We start from the raw sequence: 25,559 nt of genomic DNA, 5'->3' as shown, positions 1-25,559 counted from the left end.
ATTTTTTCAAAACAATATTATTTTAATTTTTTTCTTAACTCTTAAAATAATATTATTTTAAATTAATTTAAGTTAATGCATCTAGTAAAAATTCAAATTGAATGGTATGAATTTCGTTATCTAGAAAATAATTATCAATTTCAAAAAAATTCAACCACCCAGTAATTTGTAAAAGCGAAACCCAGAGTTTGAATTTCACCAACATGCATGATGCATCGTGTTGTTCCTAATTCGAGGAGAGCTCAATACTTTTTGTATTCTACTGCACATCGTGATTATTATTAGCTACGAGAGTCATTAATGATACCAATAGCATAATGTGAAACACATAGAACACACGGTTTCCTTGCATATCGTTATGATCATACATATCATTAATCATTATCTAATTACAAATTATTTATTAAACATAGAATCGGACCCTCGAACTCCATCCTCGATCGGCTGGCCAGCTAAGCCAGAAGGTAAGCACGAGAAAACTACGAGTCAATCAAGCTCATCATCCACGAAACTTGAAAGTATATTACATCTAATGCATGGGCCGGTAAATTATTACATGTTCTTGAAATTAATTGTCATACCAACAATGAATCGGCAAAGGAGTCTAAGTGTACTTGATCCTGACGATCATCTATCTCCAGGAGCTGAAGATACTCCTCATACAGCTTCTCTAATGTGTTTGTCGTCGTAGGCACAGGAGACTGGCATTCACGATCCGAACCATTAACAAGACCGTATCGATCATTATCTCCAACAAGAAAGCCATCCCCATTACCGAAACACCCTTGATCTCTTCCTTGGCTTGGAGAAATAGTAATTGTATTGCTCTCAAAACTGTCATTTCTTGGTAAAGGTAAAGAGGTAAACCTAACAGGTTGAGGGAGGTGGACCTTATGCTTTTCAGCAGGCAAAAGTTTTGCTTTGCTTTTGTTTTGTTTCTTGTTACTGGTGCTTTTGTTACTTCTCCTTCTCTTCACTTCACGTTCTACTGGTTCTGGTAACTTTCTGTGGGTGCCGGGGTCAGTAATTCCTTGGCTTCTAAGTCTCTTAACGAGATGAGTGTTCCAGTAATTCTTGATCTCATTATCGGTTCGACCTGGAAGCCTTCCGGCAATGAGAGACCACCGGTTACCAAGTAGGGAATGCATTCTAATAATGAGATCATCCTCATCAGGGGTGATATTTCCTCTCTTGATGTCTGGTCTTAGATAGTTCATCCATCTTAGCCTGCAACTTTTGCCACATCTGAGGAGACCTTCATTTAATTTTGGAAATACAAAGGGCGGAAGACACGTCAGATAATTAATTAAAGTCGGGTTTCTTCCAATTATTATAAACGTACGTATGGCACATGACATATTTTTACAAAGGAAAAAAAAAAACGAGCACTGGAACATGAGGAGACATCAAGATCACAAATACATCGATCTGGATTAACAGAGAATCATGAAGAGAATTGAACACTTTTCATAAGGTTAATTTAAGACCCAAATTATAATTAAGTGGAATAACTTGAATTATAAGTTGAGTAGACCGGCCCAATTCAATTTAAAATTACATTATTTTTTTATAAATAAAATAATATTATTTTAATTTTTTTATAAATAAAACCAGTTTTTTGACTTAGCCGATCAGGTTGTGATGGATCCATAAAATCAACCGAATGATATCGAATCAGCTTTCACCCTGTTAAATTTGAAACTTGGCCCCAGCTAAGAAGGACCAGTTTATAATAACACTGAAAATAGCCAAGAAAACAATTTAATATTGCTTTTGTTTGATTTAGAATTGAAATTTGAAAGTTGAAGAAAGGGGAAAATTTGTAAAAAGAAAAAAGAACCGGAAGTCGTCAAGAAAACTCTCTCGAAACTCAACTTACAAAAACAAACAAACAAACAAAAACTCAAGCCACGATTAATTTTAAGAGCAAATATAGGGAACGTTTATTTTGATCGGTAAGTTTTTTTTTTTTTTTTTTTTGAGAAGGATTACTAAAGCTTCTTAATTTGAAGAGGAAGGAGAACGCATAAAAAAATAAGAAATAAAAGAAAGCCTACGAACAAAATCAAAACGAAAGGAAAATGAAAGAAGAAGAGCGAGGCAATTAGTCTCGACTAATTAGATATATAATTACCAGCTTTTTTAGGCAAAGACCTCCAATGGCCTTCACCGTGAACTTGAATATACTTGGTAAGCAACGTGTCTTCTCTGGGAGTCCACGGTCCTCTATGCAAGCCAACCTTGGAGCAACAAGGAGCCCTTCCCATTTCCCCGCTTATATTTCTTTCCTCTCTCGAATTCCAAGTGTGAAAGGAGAATAAAAAAGTGAGAGAACTAGCTAGCTAGAACGACATCGTTGAGAAGGGGGATATTACTGAAGACTTAAGATGCAGTCATGAGCATAATAATCCACAGGGTTTCTCCCCCTTTTAAACCTCTAGCAAATTAATTAATGAAGGCCCAGAACTCTCATTCTCCTTTGCTTTTAAGACGAGGCAATTTTCTATTTATAATTTGGCATGTTTGGTTTACACTTTTCATTGGCCACTTAAATTTCTTGCGTTAACGAGCACGTAACTCAGCGGCCCTTCTTCCCCATCTGCCCTTCTCTTTCCACTGGGCTTACTGAATCCCAATGATCAGCACCGTGGCGGCTCAATTAGGACCGTTCATTATGTGAAAGGCTGCTCCTGCCTGACTTCAAGGACACTGGTAATTTGATTGTCGAGCATTTGAGAGTGTGATTATAATTGTCTTCATTGTTGAATTAAATATTATTAATATGAGATTATAATAACAACAACAATAATAAATAGATAAATAAATCATGATGTATATCGCGTCTGTGCAAGCATTCAACGTCAAGAATAAAAGCAAATTATATATATGATTTTAATGATATGTAGTATTGAAAATTAAATGTTGATTATTTGACTAGAGTTAACAATTAATTATTTTTTAATGTAAGAATTATCCTTTTTAATGTTTTTTTTTGTGGGCGGTCAAATCAGAGAGAGTTAAAAAAATGACGTACATGGTAGGTATGGAAGTCATCATGAAAAGAAATGTTAGGTATGAAAGTAATCAAATTGTCATGAATAATTAATGGAATAATTAAGTTAAAAAAATATAAAATTCAACATTAAACTTTTCAAATGAAATGGGATTTATTAATTATTTCATTCAAAATAGAAAGATTAAATTATATTTTCTCTATATATAAATAACATATGGCTTAAGATTTTACTCATTTATGTTGCCCGTATTTCATCGAAGGAAAAAATTTGAGGTGTCAGTACTCAGTATTGTTTTTTTAAAAAACAAGTATATATTCATAATAAATCAAGTTGATTGGTGAAAACCTGATCTGGTTAAGAAAAATTTAAGGTGATGTTGTTGAAACTTTATTTTATATATATATATATATATATATATATATATATATATATAAAATTTTCTAGGCCAATTGTCATTGCTAATAAAAAATGATTGTGGTTGCATGTTATTGTGTATTTAGTGTGTGTTTGGTATTGTGGTTGTGGTTGTGGTTTGAAAAAAAATATTTTATAAAAAGTACTTTTAATTGAGGTTGGTTTGAAAAAATAGGTGTTTGGTTAAAACTGTGGTTAAAATTGAGGTTGAAAAAAATTAGTTTAATGTGTTTGGTTAAAAATGCTTTTGAAATTGAGGTTATAAAATAATTTAAAAATATATATTAATATTGATGGTTTTAAATTTAAATATTTTAGAATTAATTACTCCTATTACATCATAAAATAAATAATACTATATATAAAATATTTTTTATTATTCTATTAAACAATTTATAATTTTAATATTTATAAAATTCATCTGATAAGAACTACAATTTTCATACGTGTAATAAAATTAGATAAAATATTATCAGGTATAAAATTAATATTATAGTGCGAGTAAATTTAATTCACTTTACACTAATTTTTCAAAAAAAATATTGTTAATATCATAGTACGAGTGAATGTAATTTAATCTAAAGTAGTTTTTTAAAAAATATTAAAAAAATTTACACCCTAAAAAAAAAAAACATTTTCACGTGAACAGTGCAAGAGAATTGTGCACAGTTTTTGGGTGAACAGTGCAACTTTCTGCACTGTTCACAGGAGCAGTGTAATTAGCATATACTGTTCATGCTAATTGTACTGTTCGGTGCAGTGCAATTAGCATGCACAGTAAAGGCAGCAAAATGCCGCTTTTTTTTTTTGCGTGACAAACACAAAAAACATGTAGGGTTCATACACAATAAACGGTGTATTTTTTTGTTACCAAATAGCTACAGACTATCTTTTAATTAAAACACAGTCGTAACAGCATAAACAAACAGATCATTACCATATGACTAGTTGGAATATGAAAGTTGTTGTATATTTATCTCTAATAATATTTCTTTTTATCAACGAAATAAAAATTATCATATAATCAAAAGTGAATAAAGTAGGGGCTCAGTCTACTACAGGAGCCTTTACAAAAGAATTAATAACAAATCCAAGAACTGTAAAGACAATCAATTAGCTGCTTAATCAATCAATACGTTTGTAAAATTTGAAATATCTTTTCTGGGTGTGCAAACATTAAAATTGCCGATATCTTATAAAATTTTGTGGACCCTTACAACTTAATTTGCATGTCCAACAGTCCAAGGATTGCCTATATTCATGCTAGATATATAATTAATCATGTTGAATTAGGTCAATTATAAACTATGATTATTATTTATTTATTTTATTTCTGGTTAGGAATTCTGAAATGTCATTCTTTACCGTTAATGTGTCTCTCACATTTCATACTGAGCGATATATAGATCTTATTAACTTTTTTAATGCTCAATTATGGAGTAAAGACGTTTGCTTTTTAGCTGTAACCTGTAATCCCTACTTTATATAAAAAGTTTTTCTATATGGGGATGCACGGTATCTTTATATGCATTACCTCATTTTAAGAAGTGATGTTCGATGAGATCAAGCTTGCGGGGACTTCGTTTTTCGAGAAATGACAAAGGGAGTGAAAGTAGATTAGACAGCTCTGGTGATCTGCCTAAGCTGGGAGAATTCAATATTGTAATCTAGCAGAGAGGCCAAGAGAATGCCCGCAAGAGCATGTTCTTCAAGATTCTTAATTTGAAGTTTTCCGAACCCTCCTATTCCTGACAAGGGATGCGTCATATATATTTACAACAGCGCAGAATGTCAAAGTTTCAAAAATACTCTTTTTCCCACGACGACAAACACATAATTAAACAGACAAATTCAAATGTGAAAGGAAATGGAGATACATTGATGATTGATGAGCTAGTCAGTATATAGCACCCTATAATGCGTACGTATTCCTACTACTTCCTGGCACAATAACTTGTGTTTTAGTAATTGGAGGACTCTAATTATAAAATATAAGAGACTGCAGAAAAGGGTATGACATCCATCACCTGTAACAAGTAAAGATGACGTTGACAATGGATTCAAAAGATGGAAGTGGTTGGTTCATGATCATAAATCAAAGGTTATTAGGTAATGTATCAAAGTCACTTGTTTTATAAAGCATTGGTATGCTGTCTATACGGGTTCAAATTTATACCTAACTAGTAGGGCCTAAATACCCTAAAACAAATCTGACCTTGTGAATTATACAAGTAAAAAAGTCATTCTTTCCTCTCGTATATAGAAGTAGAATAGAAAAATTACTTGTATTTAAATAATTTTTCTACAACAAAATTTGTACAACTGATGTATTAAGTTGTGATAAAGTACGCATATTATAAATGATAAGTGATTGCTTTTTCATGAAAAAAAAAAAGAAGAAGTTTACGTGCCCTTATATAGAATTTTATGTGAAAAATATGTTTGTACTGCATTAATTACAAGGAGTGAAAGCTAGGGTTTCCTTGGTGGTTGAGAAAGTTTGATTTCTTTCTTGACTTTCTATGTTCACACCTTGGAGTCAATATTGGAGAAATTTATTAAATTCCTCTAAATACAGTGTGTGCTATTGTGTGTGTGTGTGTGGGGGGGGGGGGGGGGGGATCACAATTGACATCCAAGCTAGTCCGAAGATATCTCTATCATAGAATAAAAACATACACTTGTATGAAACATATCTTAAGTATAATGTTTTACTTTCACCTAAAAATATATGTAGGAGTTGTTTAGCAACAAAATATACTACTAAAAAATTAACAAATACAAATGAAAATACTGACAAAATACTTTAGTCTATAGATTGCAGTGAATTTTACCGACAGAATATTCCATCAGTATTTTTATCGGCAAACACCGATAAAAATATTTTTTCGGTATATATCGAGAGGATTATGGTGGGAAAACAAAGAATTAAAAAAAAATCAAAAGATATGATGACATGTCATTTATACAGACAATATTAATCCGTTTGTAAAATCCATTCGTAAGTCTGTCAATAATATTTAAAAGAGCATTGAAAGTATAAAATATCAACAGATATACCGACATAATAAATCTGTCAGTATATTCCAGAGAGCATTGAAACTGTTACATTCACTCTAACATTGTTTATTGTATTAAATACAGAGGGTATCAACAATGAATTAAGTCTGTCAGTATATTCCACGAAGCGTTGAGCTTATTCATTTATCAATTGCACTATTCATGTTCTTAATTACATATAAAATCACCAATGGATTAAGTCCATCAATATTTTTTCAAGAGCTCTGAAATTATTTATTTCTCAATTACACTGTTAATTACCGTTCATTACAAACAGAATTTTTGATGGACTGAATAGTCATCAGTGATATTTGGGATGTTTCTGAAAATTTACAATTAAATTAAAATTTTAATTTAAATATTACAGGCAAAATTGAAAATTTAAATAAAATATTATAAGCGAAATCACTGACAGAATGATTGAAAATATTAATATTTAATTATTCATTGGTAAAACCGTCGATAAACAGGCTCAATTAAAAGACTAGAATCGCTAATTTCATAATAAAAGCACCTCTTCTTCTTAATATTCTCTCATCATCATCATCTTCTTCTCTCTTTTTTTTTGTAAAAAACATCCCTATTTTTTTTTCTCTTCTCTCCTCAATTCTTTCTCTTTTCCTCCATGTGCAAATATGTCTTCTCTTTTTTTTTTCTTTTCTCTTCCCTTTTTTTTGTTAATTAACATAATTTATAAATTTATTTTTTTCTCTTCTCAGCTTCACTCGCAAAAAAATGAAGGTAAGATTTTTTATTTTTCTTAATTTTCTTGTGGGTTTTTGCATTATATTTGTTTTTTTAATATGTTTATTTTTTATTTTGTATGTTCTTAATAATTGTATGGATGCTGTTGTAGAAAATTGTTTTCATATGAGAACAATTTTTTTGGATTTTAGTTGGATTTTTTTTCAATTTTGTTGTTAAATTTCAATTAAATGTATATGATTGATTTTAATTATTATTAGTTAATTTTGTTGTTCAATTTCAATTAAATGAATTTATTTGTTGTAAATTTATTTGAGTTGATTTTCCTCCTTTTTTTTCAAGAAACTCAGTTCCTGAGTGTTATTGAGTACTGTTAATTTATATTAATTTAACTTATTTTAACTATTTTTTTTACTTATGTTTGATATATTTTTTAAATAATGTATATTTTTAAATAATTGCTTACGGTTTTATCAATGGATTAAGTTCATCTGTAAATGTCAAAGAGTTGGAAAAGAATTACTACAAATACCACCATCACTGTTTAATTACCAACAAGATTGAATACGGTATTTCTGTCGGTGATTTCAAATTCCCCAAGGAAAATATTGATAGAATAAAATAGAGATTTTTTGTGCCGTGCCTTTTCAGTTAATAAATCCATTGGTGATTATATTATCGATGAACTCACTGATAAACTACAAATTACTAACGAGAGTTTTTTCAACAGTTTATTTTCGCCAATAGGCCTATTGGTAATATACATACAGATGGATTGTGAGTGTAAATACCAACAAAAAATTCTGTCAATAAATCTAAGAATTCTGGTAGTGATAATACTTCAATATTTTGAGAAACTAGAGTTATAAAAAGGAAAACTAAAACTTCCAATTTAAATACAATATTTATCCATCCAAAAAACTAGAAAACTAGTATTCTAGTTTTAAAAATTTGTATTGAATTTGGAAAAAATATTTTAGAGGCTCTTAATGGTTTTTCAATACAAGTTTTTCACTATTTTCTAAATGAAGAAAAAACATAAACAATAAAATTTTTCTTTTATATACAAACACTCTTTAGCAATGTAAAATATTAAAAGTATTTTTTTATATTTTCATATTTAGTTAGTTGCATAAATCTTATTTTCATTAATTTTAAATTTAATATAAGGGTTTTTTAGTTAATAATATAAATTCTTCATGATAATTCTTTATTTGAATGAAATAAAAATGATATTTTATAATTATATTAATAAAAATATAAAATATTAAGAAAGCTATTATAAATAATGGTTTTGATTTATTTTTATAAAAATGTTATTATAATCTTGATATATTTTTTTTTATGGAAAAATCCTTTTTTGTTTCAATACATTAACATGTTTTTTTAATTTTTTTATTGAAAATGAAAAAAAAATAAAATGAAAAATATTTTTTTTGTTTTTGAACACACCTATAATGTTTTACATTTTTTACGTTAGTAGAATAGGAAAATGATTTGAGAGAAAACAAGGACCCCTCATCCTCTTTATGACTGTAGATTAGGGATTTTATTTTCATCTAATCTAGAAGTGTTTTGGGCTTGAAGTTCTTGCTCAAAAGTGGATTTGTCTCTTTACGAAGATATAAAATAAAAGTTGGACGTAATACTACAGGCATCCATAGCCTCCCTGCATGCAGGATTTGAGTGTGTATATTCGATAGTTAGTACCAAGAAAGTGTGGAAACCAAATTTAAAAAGAGAAGGAGGAAGAGAGTGTGTGTATATTATATGCATGTAAACCATGGGCCCATATTTACTCTATGAGTCCAAGCATTTGTGTTTTAGACCCAACTCCTAACAATGAGGCTTTTCGTATGGGCCGTTACTGGGCCTTGCGAGAGGAAGCAACTTTCCTCTTTTAACTGTCGTGAATCGAGGATGGAATGGATATCAAATATTGGGCCATAAACATTTGGACAGGAAGGTGAATAACTTTCAGAGTAATTCGCCACCACCCTCGTGCTCGGATTGACTCCTCTTTTTAATCTCTCAAAAAGTTTAATAAATTAGAAAAATTACATATTCCCTGAGAATGGAATTTGCATATACATGTTCAAATATCAGAAGAAATTCTTGGGATGTGGGTACGAGACCTGTGAGCTTTTGGTCTTGGAAAACAAAATTACACATGCCCTGTCACACATTCTATCGGATCACCATTGTTTTGTCCAACATGGAAATATATTTATTTTATTGGAAAACCCATGATTGCAGCACAAGACCAAAATGCAGAATTGCCCGTGCTGCAAGCGGAAGGCGATTGACGTGTAACGCACCAGCTAGCTCCATGTTTTTCACGTTAAAAATATGCCCATCACCGGCCTTGACGCATCGATCAGGTATAAGCTCTTGCTGATTTGCCTTCCAACAAACACACCTTCGGGTTGCAACAAGTCAATTTGTGATCGACTAGGAGTTTGTTTTTTGTGATGGGTTTTTTTTAGGTTCTAAAAAAAGCAAGAGCTGTATAGTTTATTCCAGCCATTCTTGCTCATAGAAAACGTGTTTTCTTAGGAGAAAAAATAATAATAATAAGATCAACTACAGCAATCATTTCATTCTTGAAAAAGAAAAAAACATTGACCGTGATCATTTGATTAATTACGTTTCGTCAATATTGTGCCGTTTCAATGAGATTTGTCTGACATTATCCTCTCAATTATCCTATTTCTTTATTTATTTAAATTAAATGATATATGGTGTTAAAATCTGTACAAAAGAAAATATATACTTCTTTAAAAGAATCTCCATTCAAAGAAACATATAGATGAAAACCAGTCTCAAATGATGCAAGAATGCCTTTTATTATCGAAAAAAAGGAGACATGTGAAGAAATCTCGCTTATCGGTTTTAGTAATTGTGGAAAACAAATGGGTTAATAAAATACTAAAAATCAATTGAAACTAACAAACAGTAATACTAATAAAAGTAAAGTAATTTCAATGTAAATAAAAGCATAAATAAATAAATTGATTTTTTTTTTTGCAATAATTGACGTGAGAAAGTCAAAAAGGAAAGAAAAAGGAACAAAAATATTCTATAAATTATGTAAATGCCTTAAAATTTACACTCCAACTTGAAAATTTTTATAGTATTCAAGAATAATTACTTACATTCTATTAGTTATTTTTAAATTAACATTAAAAAAATAAAAAAATAAAATAAAATTCATGATCTATCAAAATTCAATAAAATTATCTTTACCTAAAATTTCACACTCATTCATATTTATTTATTTTTTTATTTAAATGAGTGTAGAGAATAAGTAATAGGATGCTACTAATTACTCTTTTTAATTAAAAATCCTTGCTATAACCAATCATGATTATTTATAAATTTTTTTTTTTAATCCAAACTCTTTTTTTTTCCATCTGGTTCACAAAAGTATTTTTATTTATAATAAAGAAATCGGGAAATTTTGGCATTTGGTTAACGAATTTTTTTTCATTATTATTTATAATACAGTAATCAATCGAGTTTGTTTTAGAAATTTATATAATATGTGTTCTCTTAATAAAGGCGATATTAATGTTAAAAAAAAAGAATGACAGAATATTACTAGTACAATATAACTTTTGTGTTTTATAAATTATTGTTTTTTTGTTCAAGGAATTTTAAAGAAGAATTATAAATTCCTAGTACAATATAAAATTAGCTTAAATCAACTCGGTTCCGCCATGCCATCTAGAATCGGGCTACAAGGGGGTTCTCGGTCCATACCAGCGAATTCGAGCCCAGTTGATGATAGCATGAGCGAGTATGAGATATTCGGAAAAGTTTGCCGATAGTGCTTGTAATTTTGCCAAAATCTGAGAGATGATGATCGAAGCAATTTGTCCTGACATAAAAGCAGCATTCTCTTGTGTTCGGTGGAAAATATTTATATCATGGTACGGTGATATCAACAAGGTTATGCACGGAGCTTCTCTAATCTGGACTCTGGAGAGGGCATCAAAGGAGAACAAATTAAACAATAATTCCGAGTGAAACTGCGAGTAAGATTCGGTTCCTAGGCCATTTCGAAGAACTTCAAGCCTGATCTGTCAGCATCCCGTAAAAGACATCGCGCATTATTTGGGCCCCCACCACTTTGGCGCTTGTCGGGTCTTGTCGGCTCCCCCTCTCGATCCCTCCATGAACTTTCCATTTTCACTTCTGCATTTATAGCTTTCCTTACAACCCGGCCCCTTAATATTTATAATTAAAAGTAACATCTAAAATACAGGTGAATTAGATGGTAAACTATTTAATCATTAATTCAGTACAAGTTTCGAAGATCTTGACTCTGCACAGTACCTATATAATTAAGCAGATTTAAAATTTTTTCACTCCTTGTTTTTTAAAATATTTTTATTTAAAAATATATTTAAAAATTATTTTTTATTTTTTAAAATTTATTTTTTACATTAATGTATTAAAATAATTCAAAAACATCATAAAAATTAATTTTAAATAAATTTTTTTTTTAACTTTTTTGAAAAGTACGGCCGTAAAGAGAAACAAACTCTAATTAGTTGGAAAATATGCTAAATAATTTTAAGATCAATTAATTAAGCAACTTAAACTATATACTTTATACGGTGCTATTAGCTTTAGCTAGAAAATAAATGATTGTAAAAATAACAGAATACAAAGACAAACTTGGACCGTCAATTTTCAAATACGAGCCTGCACATCTTGCTAGCTAGACAAACTTGAATTCAATTTGATGTTGATTGATCTCGTTAGTCAAAGAAGTGAGTAAAAGGAAGCCTGAGTAAATGAAGATTAAATCTTGATGAAAGGGCGTGAAGATTTCCAAAAATATTTTATGTGCGGAAATTACTTTTGTATGCATGGAGGTTCGTCGAATAAGAAATGAGCATTAAATAAAGAAAATAGTTAACTATATATATATATATATATATATATATATATATAGCGATTGGTACGATCTAGCTAACGTAGCGTAATTAATCTGCAAGCACAGAATATGTGAATAAAGGGTGAATAATTAAGAAGTTGCCTCCGAAATCTGTGAGAAAGGATCTTCCGAGAAATTAATTGCGGGAGAGGATGTTAAAAAGTAATCACAATCTTATCTTTATTGATAAACCAAACAGAAACCAGTCCCTGTTCATGAGTGCGTGGTCTTAAAAAGGGTGAAGAAAAATACGGTATTAATTGTTTTTTTATAAGAAATATATAAGAATAATATTTTTTATTTTTTTAAATTATTTTATATTACCATATCAAAATAATCTAAAAACACTAAAATTATTAATTTAAAATAAAAAAATAAAAATCAATCTTAGAATACTTATACAGCTTAAAAAAAAAAAACAACAGTTACGTTACAAGAGATCGAACAAAACAATAAAAAAAGACTTACCCATTATAAGGTCAAAAAGTTGAAACCCACACACTCATGATTCCACCCACGATGAATAAACAAATGGACAAATCCACTATTGAATTGAAATCTGACGAAAGAAAACCCCACACACAGGATTGAACCAGCGCAGCCACTTCAAAATGTGATCAATACTCCCTTTCTCTTTACCAGTCTAGTCTACTATGGCAACGTCTTGTGTGTTCATAATGTAGTCAAAACAAATACATCTCTCTCTCTTGCTTTTTTTTTTTCTCTTTCCGACCTCATAAAGTGAACGAGCACATAAAGCCAGCATACAAACAATCTAAAACATTCTTTCTTGCAATAAGAACAGCTGCAGACAAATTAAGGAGGTGAATACGATCCTTTCTTTCCCTTTCCCTCTCTCCCCCTCTCTCTCTATCTCTGAAGTCATCAGTTGCTTTTTTTCCTTCCTTTTCTTCTGAACTACGGATGCTGCTTCATGGCCACGGGTGGGTAGATATTTGTTTGCTTAATTAGTATTGTATAAGATTTTCTTCGTACAGTTGTGACTTTTCTGGTTTTTGGCTTTTAAGTTTATATACCATGGAGCATGTCCCAGTAGTTTTGTTTTGAGAGATCGAATATTATTTGTTGTTTCTCTTTTTGCTCTTTTGTTTGTCTTTGAGATCTTCAAGCACAGTCCTGAAAGACCCTTCTATTTGAATTTTCTTTATGGAAAGGTTGTTCTTTGAACCATGCATGAAACCACTGAACTTTTTCTTTCTACTTTTTTGCTTATGCGAGAACATATAAAGGAAAGGGAAAAGGCATCATTTGTTATTATCGTTTGTTCTTTTAAGGCCTTTTTCTTTCTTTTATGGAGTATATTAATTTCCTGTTTCATGTAATTCTGCAGACAAAAACCCTAGCTATTCTCTTTTCTTTCTTTTTTTGATCTACTGATTTGTTATCTCATCGACCATCTTTTAATTAGGTTCCAAGATTTCATGGCCCTTATTTCTTTGTACTCTATAGTTATAGATCTCCTTTTGTTGTCTGACTCTAGGGTTTGCAGGATATTAAACCGGTAAAGCCCATGGACGAGATGGCATCTAATTCATGTGGAAGGCCTGTGGTAGAGAGAAAACCAAGGCCGCAAGAGCAATTGAACTGTCCAAGATGTAACTCAACCAACACCAAGTTTTGTTACTATAACAACTACAGTCTCACACAACCAAGATACTTTTGCAAGACTTGCAGAAGGTACTGGACTGAAGGAGGATCTCTTAGAAATGTTCCTGTTGGAGGAGGTTCAAGAAAGAACAAGAGATCTACATCATCGTCAGTGGCAACATCTTCGTCTAAGCTCCCTGATCTCAACCCACCAAGCCTCTCACACTTCTCTTCTCAAAACCCTAAGAGTACCCATGAAGGTCAAGACCTTAATCTGGCATTCCCAGCTATGCAGGATAGTCAAGGTATATCTCATTATACTGAAGTGCCCAAAACTGAAAACAGGAACAACAATCAACATAACTCTTCTTCTTCTCCCTATACTTCTTCTCCAATTTCAGCTATGGAGCTACTAAGGAGTGGATTTGCTTCTAGGGGTTTGAATACTTTTATCCCAACACCGATGCCGGATTCAAATACACTTTATTCTTCTGGTGGATTCCCTTTGCAAGAACTGAGACCAACTCTGAGCTTTCCTGCTGATGGGCTTGGAAGTAGATATGGAATTCAAGAAAATAGTGGGAGGCTTTTATTTCCATTTGGTGAGCTGAAACAGCTTTCAAGCACAACGTCTGAAGTTGATCAAAACAAGGGACAGGGGGGTTCAAGTGGATACTGGAATGGAATGTTTGGCGGAGGATCATGGTAAAAGAAAGAAGAAAGAGACAAAGAGACAGAAACTGCTTTATCTTCTTTCTTTGCACTCCTTTTCACTTGCATGGTATTAGGTCACATGTTGAAAGCTGTTCATGACTAACATATATAGGATACATATGGTTTCTTTTTTGCTTTGCTTTATATCCCTCCCTTTACTCTTTGAGCAGTGTAACAATTTTGAAGCTCATTTGGTTTTTGGCTTCAAAAAGGGTTCTTACACATAATGTTGTCAAGATAGAGGAAGATTTGAATACGAGTCTGGGTTTTCTCATGGCAGTATGGCTTGTATTAATAAAGGCTTCTATCAGAACTTGCACCTGAAGTATTATTGTATTTAGTGTCCAGAGTTGGTTCAGTTAAGTTTGCAATGAGAATGAGATTTGGAAGAAGTTTCGACACAAAAATATTCTCTCAGTTAACTAATCAACTTTTAAGTTGTGTGGTTTAGTTCGTGCTGCTGTGTGATCTTATCGGTATCTAATTGTCTCGAACATTTCCCCCCTCTTTGTGTCTCAAACCAGTCTGGTGTGTCAGGTCTGACTTGTCATCCATTGGAATCGATGAGACTCTCTCAGCCATAAAACGCACTTCATGGGAGCAAGCTAGCACAGAAGCCAAAGAAGAAAAACAACATGGCATGTCCCACCTTTTAGAGTAGTTTTCTTGCTGTCCAAATCTCTTTTGCAAGTCCAATCTTAATTAATAAACAAAACATCAAAGCAAATTGTACTTAGAAAACAAATTTACCTGCCCCAACTAAAAGCTTACCTGATATAATTTTTAATCACCCACTTGATTTAGCGGATGACCCCGAATCCATGAAATGATCATTCCTGCATGTTATTAGTTATTTTAATATTCACAGTCTTAGAAAATCTGACGACTCCACCTTTCTCCTTGGTCTTGAGAGGGACCCCCAAACATTCCTCTGGGCAAGCGTGCTTAGAAATAATCTCCCCCTCCTGCCTAGAGAATCCATCCATCCAAATTTCTTCTTCTCCATCTTTATTATGTGTTGTGTATATCACATGAATGTGATTTTGGACGAAATTTGCTGTTGCCCCAATTTCAGGCCTCAGGCTAGGTGCTAGCTACACTCCTGTCTTTCATCGAAGTGCCTCATGATCATATTTGGTTCATGCATGAGATATGCTCCTCTATTGATTGGTGTGCAATTGCATCGGGATCATAAACAAATATCCTAAATAATTATATTCCTTCCTTCATGTTTCTTCACTTTCTTTCGGTCATTATCTTTGATTTTTGCTCTTTGGTAAGCTAATCTACTTTTGCCTTGTTCTTTGATCTAAGCACATTCTAAAAGCAAACCACCGTAATTGTGTTGCGTATCAATCCTCTTAAAGAAAACTGCAAATTTAGCAATCATTTTTTTTTCTATTTGAATTTTCAAATTTACTTATTTAGTTACTCATCTTTAGTTTTTTTTTTCCTTCTAATATGATACCTACAACGAGTTTTGTCAATTAATTGGTGACGTGACCATGATCTAGTACCATGCCACAAAAACCTGTATTCCAATTAGAAAAGGAGGAAACACATATTTATTACCCAATTTTTTATGAAGTTTTTATCAGAGCATACATACTCTCTCTCTCTCTCTCTCTCTCTCTCTCTCTCTCTGAAACTCTGCGAGAAAAGTGATGGCATGGTCAATATCTCTTAACATTTGGAAAAAAAAAATAGATTTCAGTTGAGATAATGAAAAAAAGGAATTAAATAAAGAAAATTAATTAATATTGTTAAAAAATAAACAAAATTGAAAGAAAATAATATATTGAAAAAATATGAATTGTCATTAAGACACCATTTTAAAATTCTTTCACCTTCTGAAGGTCCTTAATCTATGGAGCAGTGATGGTCATTGATGTTTGTCGCGATATAGATGGATTTAGTTTCAAAATTTGATTGTTCTCTCTTATTTTGTTAATGAAATATATTTTCAGTTTAGCTTTTTTTCTTCATAAAAAAGGAATAAACAAAATCGGAACTAAAACAAAATATGGGTAAAATATTAATCCATTTTTTTAATTTTCACATTTTTCATTCCAGACCTCTTTTATTATTATTATTTTATTTTATGAAGTCTATCACTTATATCAATAGGTAATTATCGCTGAAATGTAGATGAAGCTATATCAAATATAGCTTGTCGTGCTTAGAAAAAATAAGTGAATAATAAAAATAAAAGGAGAGAGAAATGAAAGAAAGAGAAAAGATGATGGGTTAGCGAAAAATATGTCTTGTCAGGCTTGGGCTTCAGTCCAACCAAACCTTGTGAAGCTCAGTAAACACACACACACACACAAACACTTAGCCTCTTACAAAGATGAACTTTCTATGATATAGTCAGTCAGAGTTTATCCTTTGATAACTAGCTTGGGTCAATATTAGAATCCAAACTCCTTCAACTTAATGGTCCACTTGATTAATTAGAAATCTTGATAAGTCAGGTTTACATAGAATTTTCCTTAAAAGCTAAAGGTTGGTCACAAACACAATAATTTGGTGCATCTGGAAGCATGATTTTAATTTCCTTATAACATTAATCAAGGTAAGGGCTACTTTTTTAATTTTTATATATTTTATCTTTGTATCATGAAGCACCTTGTTGGTATTATATATATGCTCCTGGAATTCTCATTCATCTTGCATAAATATTGTATTGATTGCCAAGTCTACATCTCTCAAATAAAGAAAAAGATCATCCATTTCTCTAGGTTGGGAAAGAATTTTTGAGGAGAATAGATGGAGCTTGAGTATTTCAAAGGCTTGCTAGCACTCTGAAATCCATTCAAAACTAAAGATATTCTACAGAGTTTTGAATAACAACAAACAATATTTTACAAGGCAGGAAATAAATTTGTTGAGGGTTGCAATGCTTCATGTTAGCCTTTGGGCATCTTTTATGGACTAAGGAGGTGTTATATTCAAGATAGCTTGTATCTTTTTAGGATTGGGCTTAGTCCCCATGTTGTTATCCAAGAAGCACAAAAACTCCCTTTTTTCATAGCAATGACATATTTGGTAGGATGTAACTTTATTTAATGCTAGTGTAGAATAAGAAAGATCTTCTTCACATTCTGGAGATGTTGTTTAAAAGTCATGCGTTTAACCAACTTACTATCAATATAGGCTTTCATGTTTTGGTCTATTTGATTCTTGAAAACTTTATTCATTATTTGTTGGTACATTGCCTTATGTTTTTCAAACCAAAAGACACAACTCATTAGCAAGATGTTTTTTGATCAGTGATAAAAGTGATATTTACTTTATCATCATGGTGCATAGGAATATGATGATATTCTAAATTAGCACCCAAAGAATTCAGATACTCAAAATTAGTCATGAAATCTACTAACTAGTTTATCTTTGGCAATGAAAATGTGTCTTTAGCACACAACCTGTTAAAGTCGGTGAAGTCGACATATATTCTCCACTCTTCATTTGGTTTGGTCACCATAACCATGTTGACGAGCCATTTTAGGTACATTATTTCATGAATGAACCCAATATTTATTAGCTTGTATGTCTATTATGAGATGGCTTTTTATCTTTTTTCTTCAAAATTCATTTTCTTCTGTCGAACAGGAGTGAAGGAATGAATAATAGTTAGCTGATAAAAAATCACCTCATGGTTGACGTCAGGCATGTCTAATAGGTTGAAAGGTAAATTTTTGTTTTTGGGTGTTGAGAAGCTCTACCAAAGCTTTCTTTTTCTTAGGACCTAGGGTTGAACCAATCATTGTGAAGGTATTTTCTTTTAAATAAAGGCTAACCTCCTTTAATTCTTTTACAACTTTTATTCTTATCTCATGTTTTTCTTTTACGGGTACTGTATGGTCCATACACAAAATAATACTCTTTCTTTTTAGACTTGTTGAAGTATACATTCTAAAGATCAATTAGTTTTCCCTCATAGTAGCCACTCCCTTATTTATAGAGAATTCCATGGCTATTAATCACTGCATTGATCTTGTGAAGGAGAGGCCTAAAAAAATGACATTGTAAGAGAGATATATGTTGATCATCATGAATGTTTGTTAAAGTATGTGACATCTTGGGTATGTTCCAATGGTAACTGAAAGGTCCAGAGCACCTTCTACTAGTACTCAATTCCTTTCAATTCCTATAGAAAAAAATCCTCACTAAAGTTAGTTTTGTGATCTCCACATCCATGTGTGTCATTTGTGATCTCCACATCCATGTGTGTCATCGCATCTTCTAAGAGGATATTCACCAAACTTTTATTGTCAATAAGTATCATGTGTACATTGTAGTAAGACAAAATTGTACAGATTACTAGAGCATCTTTATGGGAAAACATCATCCTTTTATTTTTCCTCTATTACAACTAGCACTTCGATCTTAGTGACATTTAATAATCATCATTAGCTCAGAGTATACAAGTTTGTTTTGTGTAAGTACTCTGGGATTTCTTTTAAATGTTGGGGTATCTTGAGAGGGATACCCATTTTCGTGTTTGAGAGATATTTCCTTTTGTATATGAAAGTGAGGACGTTCTTGTCATGCTAATATGATTTTTCATAGCTTGCTTCACATTAAAAAAATTTATATTAGGTAATGCATAAATACATTCCCATAAAGAGTAATTGAACCACCACTGATCAAAGCTTTTATAGTCATTACTTCCAGCAGGTTTTTCATCTTCAGCATCACTTTATTGAATCTCTTTAAGTAGGCCCTTATGCTTTCTCCCTTAAAATAAATGATGGAGAAGAGTTCGTTAAATTTTTTTTCCATGAATATTCATGTTGTAATGAGCAATCAATTTATTGTACAAATCTAAAAAACTGGATATGGATTCAGGCTTTAAATTGTGATACCAAGCTCGTGTAAATCCCCAAAAAGTGGTAAGAAGTATTTTGCACATAGCATTAGTATCTTGAATCACCAATTCCAAATTTCTCCTTATATTCTATACATATTGTCTAGAGTCAAATAGGTCATCTTAGTATTCCAAGTTCATCTTGGCAACTACAAAGTATCTAGGGAGACAAATGTTTAACACATTGTCATAGTGAAGAATATATTATTTGACTCAAGTTATTTTCCTTGTCTTTGGTGTATCGTCTTTTAGGTTATGGGGTGCTGGATTCAAACTCTATAGGAGATCGAGGTTGATGGCGAAGGCTATAGCCCCAGGCCTTACCTTTTGATCTATGAAGGTTATATCTTATGGATTTGATATGAGAAGGCTCCTCATGATATCATGGTCTAGTCTTTGTAGGAGTAATAATATGATGTCTATTGCCTTCCACCTTGTTCAAGGCAATCTCTTATAGGAACTGAAGTTATCGTTGCATATACGGTGAAACTGGTGGAGCTAGAGGAGGTATATGTGGTTGTACGGTGGCCTGCATATTCTAAGGATAATCAAGGAGAGCTTTAAGTTGTTGAATATCTAACACAACCTCAGTGAGAGCTTTCATTTGTTGCGCTAACTGTTAAAAATCTATTGGAGCTGATAATGATAGTGGGAGTTCAGTAACTCATCCTCCCGGCATTTCAATATTATCCTTCATGAAATCTTTATATCAAGGATATAAAGTAGTAGTAAAAAGGAAACAAACAAGGCTTTTGTTCATATTTTTATGGACGACGCCACTAGTGAAGCTAAAAAAACTTCATTGGATCTTAGGTTGAATGAGGGTGTTATCTACAAAAGAACCCTCTGATATTGATGTCAGTTTAGGGTTTTTCAAGTCGATATTATGTAACGATGATGACCAGAGAGAGTTAGATAGTTTTCTTTTGTGTTGAGATGAAAAAAATCCTCATCTTTTCATATATACTTAGAATATATATCTTATTCTAGAAAAAATATGAAGCTACTTGCCTAGTAAGGTGTTAGTATTATTGCATAACTTATCCTATCACTTATGGCAAGTAGCAATTATAATTGAAGTGTAGATAAAGCTATACCATATATAGTTTGACGTGCCTAAAGAAAATAGGCAGGTGATAAAAATAAAAGGAGAGAAAAAAAATGATGGGTCGGTGAAGATTGAGCCCTATCAAATCTAGTTGAGTCTCGAAAACTTTTTTTTTTCCATGTATTTTCAAATACCAAATTTACAGTTTTTCACATCGTCTTTTAGGTTTTTCCCAAAGACAATTGACCTTGTCTATGAATAGAATTGAAACACAAACCAACCGAAACACGTGGGAAACATAACATTTTCTTATTGTTAATTAGTTTCTTTTTGATGGATGTCATACATTACTTGGGTGTTGAATATCTAGACCCCTAAAATGATACAGGGTTCGGCAAAGCTGCAACAAAGATTATCACGACCTCCCATTCTGTAATCTTATTTTATCAATACCAATGAGTATCTCCTACTTCCAGGGGCCCTAACTCGAAAAGTTGATCTGCCTTTATGTTAAACTCTAAACCTTATAGCATGCTATAACAAGAGCTCTTACCTGCACGATACTCAAATGTGACCGCAGTTGTGACTTCTGGAATCATCGAACTGCCTCGTGTCTATTGGTTCCTCAACTACGTTGACGTTGAATTTTGGCATCAATCGACTATGATTTAATTTCTCGTCGATTGAGCAGAGAAGGGTAGGAAAGCGGTCGCTAGAGGACACGGGCTGGGTAGTTCCAGCTTGGGAAAACGATTGGTGCCAGTTTCATTTTATTTTGGCTCATCACACGATTCAAGGAAAAAAATCCAAGCAACTTCGAGGGACCGATCCAGTTTTGTTTTCCAGTCGCCCACAATTTGCATAAAATGACGCCCCACAACGTTAGGCAGAAACCTTTCTCGTCTAACTAACATTATTTAGGGAGAGTGGGGGAGTGAAGGGTCAGGCAACCAAGTCCCACATCACATATACCTAATAGAAATATTAGGAACCACCAAACCAAGCACTTCCTAGCTGTGCCATAGGATGCGGACAGATGATAGCCTACACCACTCTAATTTGTTTTCCATATAGAAACCTAAACTAACCTAACATAAGAGTTCATTAATTGACAGAATATGGTTTGCCACAAGATTGTCTACGGTAAGGCTAAAAAATGAAATATAATCACTCGTTGTAGTTATGGAAGTTGTAATGCTGCGAAAATGCACCGTGTGATACGCCAAAGATACACAACATTTCTCAACTGTACAACGAATACAGTTATTCCTTCATCTAAGGAACAACTTGTCAAAAGCAGTCAGCACCAAAAAAAACATTACATATTCAAATATCCTTCCAGTCCTAACATCTATACAAAGATATGATAATCTTTAAGCATAACTGCAGAAGGATTGGTGGCGTTAAACAAGTAAAGCAGCTTTTTAACAATGCCCAGCTCACTTGTCTGCATTTATTCCAAAGATCCGAACCTTGTGCATATTTGGGAACTTGGCAACAACAAGCACTATCACAGCAACAGTGTTGAAAAAGAGCATTGGATGTCGATAGTCAGTTGTGTGTGAGGCTATCAAGTACCTGCAAGAGAAAGCAAATGAAAGTATAATCTCAATTTCAAGAATAGGCAAACAACATCAAAGTAAATTTAAGATTAATGTACAATAATGCACACTTAATTGTGCCAACCAATACATGAAATGAAACACAAAAGGGCTTGGCAATGCTGTGCATCCTATTACAGATAACATGTCAAGGGGAAACTAAGTACTGAATCATAACTTCCACGAGACAGCAATCATGCTTGGACAAGGTCAAACAGGTAAATAGTCTCCTGGTTAAAAAAATATCAGGCAATTTCAACACAATTTTCCATGACTTGGGGAGAACCTGAAGACTGAAAAACCGTATTGCACTACAGAACTAGAGGCACAAAAATCTAGCCCGAACCTAGGTGCCCACCAATACAAGCAGATTTTAATCGACCCAAGGGAGCTGCGCAAGTCCAGTAATCAAAGGCTTGCAGCTATGCTAACCCATCTAAGATGCATTATGTTTTCTCCAAAGCAATTTAACCCAGACAAAACCGAGGCATCTCACTGATGAGCACCATGAATTCTTACAATATTAGATTACTCTTATTAAGTGAATTTATCCAACTCAATTTAAATTTTACTCCATAGCTATTGACAAAATGGCATTACAAAGTTCAAACTTTGACAGACAAGCTTTAAAGCACATAGTCTACCATGGATGGCAATTAATGAGACTTAAATTGCCAAAGAATATAATTACAACTCACGTACAGTAAAAAACAGGGCAAAAGCATTCGCCGTAATCCATGACAAGGCAGGCCTAGAAAAGGACAGCTATGAAACACCACTCCCGCACACAAACGAGAGAAAGCTTTTCAAGCTTCTTGACAATGACTTCCACATATTTACACAATTCAATCATTCTGTACATACATTACAAACAATGAGATTGACAAAGAGTACAAAGCAAGTCAGGAAATATTTGCTTAACATGCATATAACTATGAACAAGAAGCTTTTTTAGGTGAAGAAATAGAAAGCAGGCCAGCTCATGTGTGTACACATGCATACTTAAAATTATAAAAGGTCATCCAGAAAACTTACAGCACCAGAGGTACAACAGTTAGAAACTTTCTGTTCCGTGTCAGCTGCTTTCCATTATCCATCTGCTCCCACCAGGTCAACCGATTATAGATCCCCTGGTCTTCTGCAAATGGGGTTCCTTTCTTCCAGTGGAAAAAGTGATAAGTGATCTGAAAAGTGAATCATTCTAATCAATCATAGTTCCACAAAAAACAAAGCATCTTAGCTGCCACTGGAAATGAAAACAGATAGAGCACTGAAACGAACATAGAACTTGTCATGGTGGTTAATGATAATTTATGGAACAGTTGTACAAATGGTAGAAAACAGACCAATATTAAGCCATTTTAATGCAAGGAAAAAGAAATATGATACCTATTAAAAAGTATCTATTCTGCCATTTCTTACAACTACAAAAGCTTTCATTCTACTCAATTAGGAACTCTTTAAATCATTGTTTCTGTTCAAACAATACAGGCATACCCCAACATCAAGTTTTTTAAATTCAAATCATCAGCGAATAAACCCAATACCCAAATCAGTTCATAATGTCGTTACATGAAGGTAAGTAGTCCATCATAGAGTGGCAAATTCCATTGCATATCCACAACCTATGAATCTACAACATGTCATAATTAACATGTGTGTTTCCCACATCTTTTAGTAACCTAAGCCTAGAACAAAACCAGACAAGGCTAACAGTTCAAAACATATAGCTTCACAGATTTTATGCATTTCCCATTAAATCCATGTACACTAATGCTCATGTCTCATTAGCATAGCTGGTAAAGTTTCTTGAGGATGCACTTTTCAATTTATTTCATACTGCTTGTACTAAGGGAATTGGAAGCAATACACGAGGTGGATGCAGGTTTGAGGAAGGAGGAGGGTAACATGCCTGTGGTGAGTTGCAGAACCATTCACCATCCTAACAAGGTCACACTCCAATCAACACTTACTGTGTTTACTTGGACATCTTATTTATTTTGGTTTTTAGCACTATTTCATGATGATAGCTTGTGGTCATTTTTTAGACCAAAATCCTTCAAATGAGGATGCTAACTACTACCAAAAAAAAAATTGATATAGAGTTATCTGCACCAAGACTTGCAACCTAATCAATGAGGGCAATACTGTATTGGCAATGGAACTCTTCCGCTCATTGTAAAGAACAAATCACAGAGACCAAGGTCCCTGCTTGCAACAAACAAAGGAGCCCATTTTACCATTTACAACCAGAAACACTAATCCTAAGTCTTATCATTTGATGACAAATACAACAATCTCAATTAAGTATTATGCAGCTAAGGAAATATGACAAATTAGCAAACTAAACCAAACATGCATGCAATCATCAACACTCCTTCCAGTATTAAAAATAATAATTGGCTATCTTTCTTCAACCACTAGGAATGGAGAAGAAAAAAAATGAAAACCTTAATCAAGAAATTGTAAGCTAACCCAAGCCATATATATATAAAATGAAAAGGGGGAGAAAACGTACGGCAAAGTGAGAGAGATTGACGATGGTCCAAGCCATGCCAGGAGAGCAAGCAAAGATAGAGAGAACAATAAGCCAAGAAAAGAACAATATTAATATGTAAGTAGTCCAAACCCCTGGATACATGAACCACTCCGTGTTCCTGTTCAGATCCGCCGGTGGCACCGCCGTCACGTACAGATTCGCCATCTCTACCTTTTCTCTTTCTTTCTTTCTTTCAATGAATTTTTCCTTCTTTTCGTTTCGTTTCAATCAAGTATTGTGGTTTGGTGATTGAACAACAGCGCTCTCTCTCTCTCTCTCTCTCTCTCTCTCTCGGTGTGGTTGGTTGTTGATAATTATGAAGATTATTTGGATTTATGATGCTGTTATTTATTTTATTTGATAAGAAAAAAAGAAAAGAAAATGATTTCAAATTAAGATTAGATTATCGGATAATAATTGAAGACCGGTGGATGGTTGTGATAATTTCAAGAAGCAAAAGAAGCAAAAGATTCCTTTCTCTTTCTTCGGCTGGCTGGTTAATCATGAAAATCAAAATTAATTTAATTAATTTACTTCTACTAATTTGATTAATTGATTTATAACATAAAAGAAAAATATATATACATTTGTCTTAACTTGATAAGACCAATGTTGCCCAGTGAAGTCACTGGATAGAAAGTACGCGCTATCTATTTTTATTCAACATAAAAAAAAATTGTAAATATTCTAAAAGAAAATTTAAATAAATTTAATAATATAATTAGAAAATAAGATATTGTTAATAAATAAAATAAAAAAAATAAAAAATAATTCAATGCAAAAAATAAATATTTTTCAATATTATAAAAATATATCCTTACAATATTTCTAAAACATCTCAATGTTCTTATTTATTAACAAAGTAAATGTTTAATGAGAGTGAAATAATTACATAGAAAGAAAAATAAAAAAAAAATATGAATTTCAATTACCAGCAAATAAAATGATAAAATTAAAAAGAAAATATTTTTTAAAAAACAATTAACCAAAGTTTGTCCAAGTTAGCACACCAAATCTATAACCTAGTTGTAAGACTGG

General features: G+C 32.4%; 3 protein-coding genes across 10 annotated transcripts; 1 reads left to right on the top strand and 2 right to left on the bottom strand.

Moving 5' to 3' along the window:
- Nucleotides 1-315: 315 nt before the first annotated feature.
- Nucleotides 316-2,492, bottom strand: LOC133682173 (myb-related protein 308-like). The gene is made up of 2 exons (XM_062105450.1): nt 2,135-2,492; nt 316-1,255 (listed from the first exon to the last, which is right to left on the bottom strand). Exons 1-2 carry the CDS (start codon nt 2,265-2,267, stop codon nt 576-578), a joined length of 813 nt encoding a protein of 270 aa, XP_061961434.1. The 5' UTR covers nt 2,268-2,492; the 3' UTR covers nt 316-575.
- Nucleotides 2,493-12,764: 10,272 nt separating this feature from the next.
- LOC133681787 (dof zinc finger protein DOF3.7-like) lies at nt 12,765-14,870 on the top strand. 8 transcript variants are annotated; one of them, XM_062104931.1, is made up of 3 exons: nt 12,774-13,085; nt 13,652-14,054; nt 14,151-14,870. In XM_062104931.1, exons 2-3 carry the CDS (start codon nt 13,673-13,675, stop codon nt 14,456-14,458), a joined length of 690 nt encoding a protein of 229 aa, XP_061960915.1. In that variant the 5' UTR covers nt 12,774-13,085; nt 13,652-13,672; the 3' UTR covers nt 14,459-14,870. The 8 variants fall into 8 exon arrangements, with proteins under 8 accessions (XP_061960913.1, XP_061960911.1, XP_061960910.1 ...); XM_062104932.1 differs by lacking the exon at nt 12,774-13,085 and adding an exon at nt 13,101-13,316; XM_062104929.1 differs by having other exon boundaries at nt 12,765-12,965; nt 13,652-14,870.
- A 6,729-nt stretch (nt 14,871-21,599) lies between these two features.
- Nucleotides 21,600-24,850, bottom strand: LOC133681389 (uncharacterized). Its single transcript, XM_062104428.1, has 3 exons — nt 24,501-24,850; nt 23,018-23,166; nt 21,600-21,959 (listed from the first exon to the last, which is right to left on the bottom strand). The coding sequence occupies exons 1-3, from the start codon at nt 24,684-24,686 to the stop codon at nt 21,821-21,823; spliced, it is 474 nt and encodes a 157-aa protein (XP_061960412.1). The 5' UTR covers nt 24,687-24,850; the 3' UTR covers nt 21,600-21,820.
- Nucleotides 24,851-25,559: the final 709 nt, after the last annotated feature.

This window comes from Populus nigra, chromosome 2, assembly GCF_951802175.1.
Source record: "Populus nigra chromosome 2, ddPopNigr1.1, whole genome shotgun sequence".
NCBI classification, from domain to species: Eukaryota; Viridiplantae; Streptophyta; class Magnoliopsida; order Malpighiales; family Salicaceae; genus Populus; species Populus nigra.
This window is presented reverse-complemented; position numbering and strand designations above follow the sequence as displayed.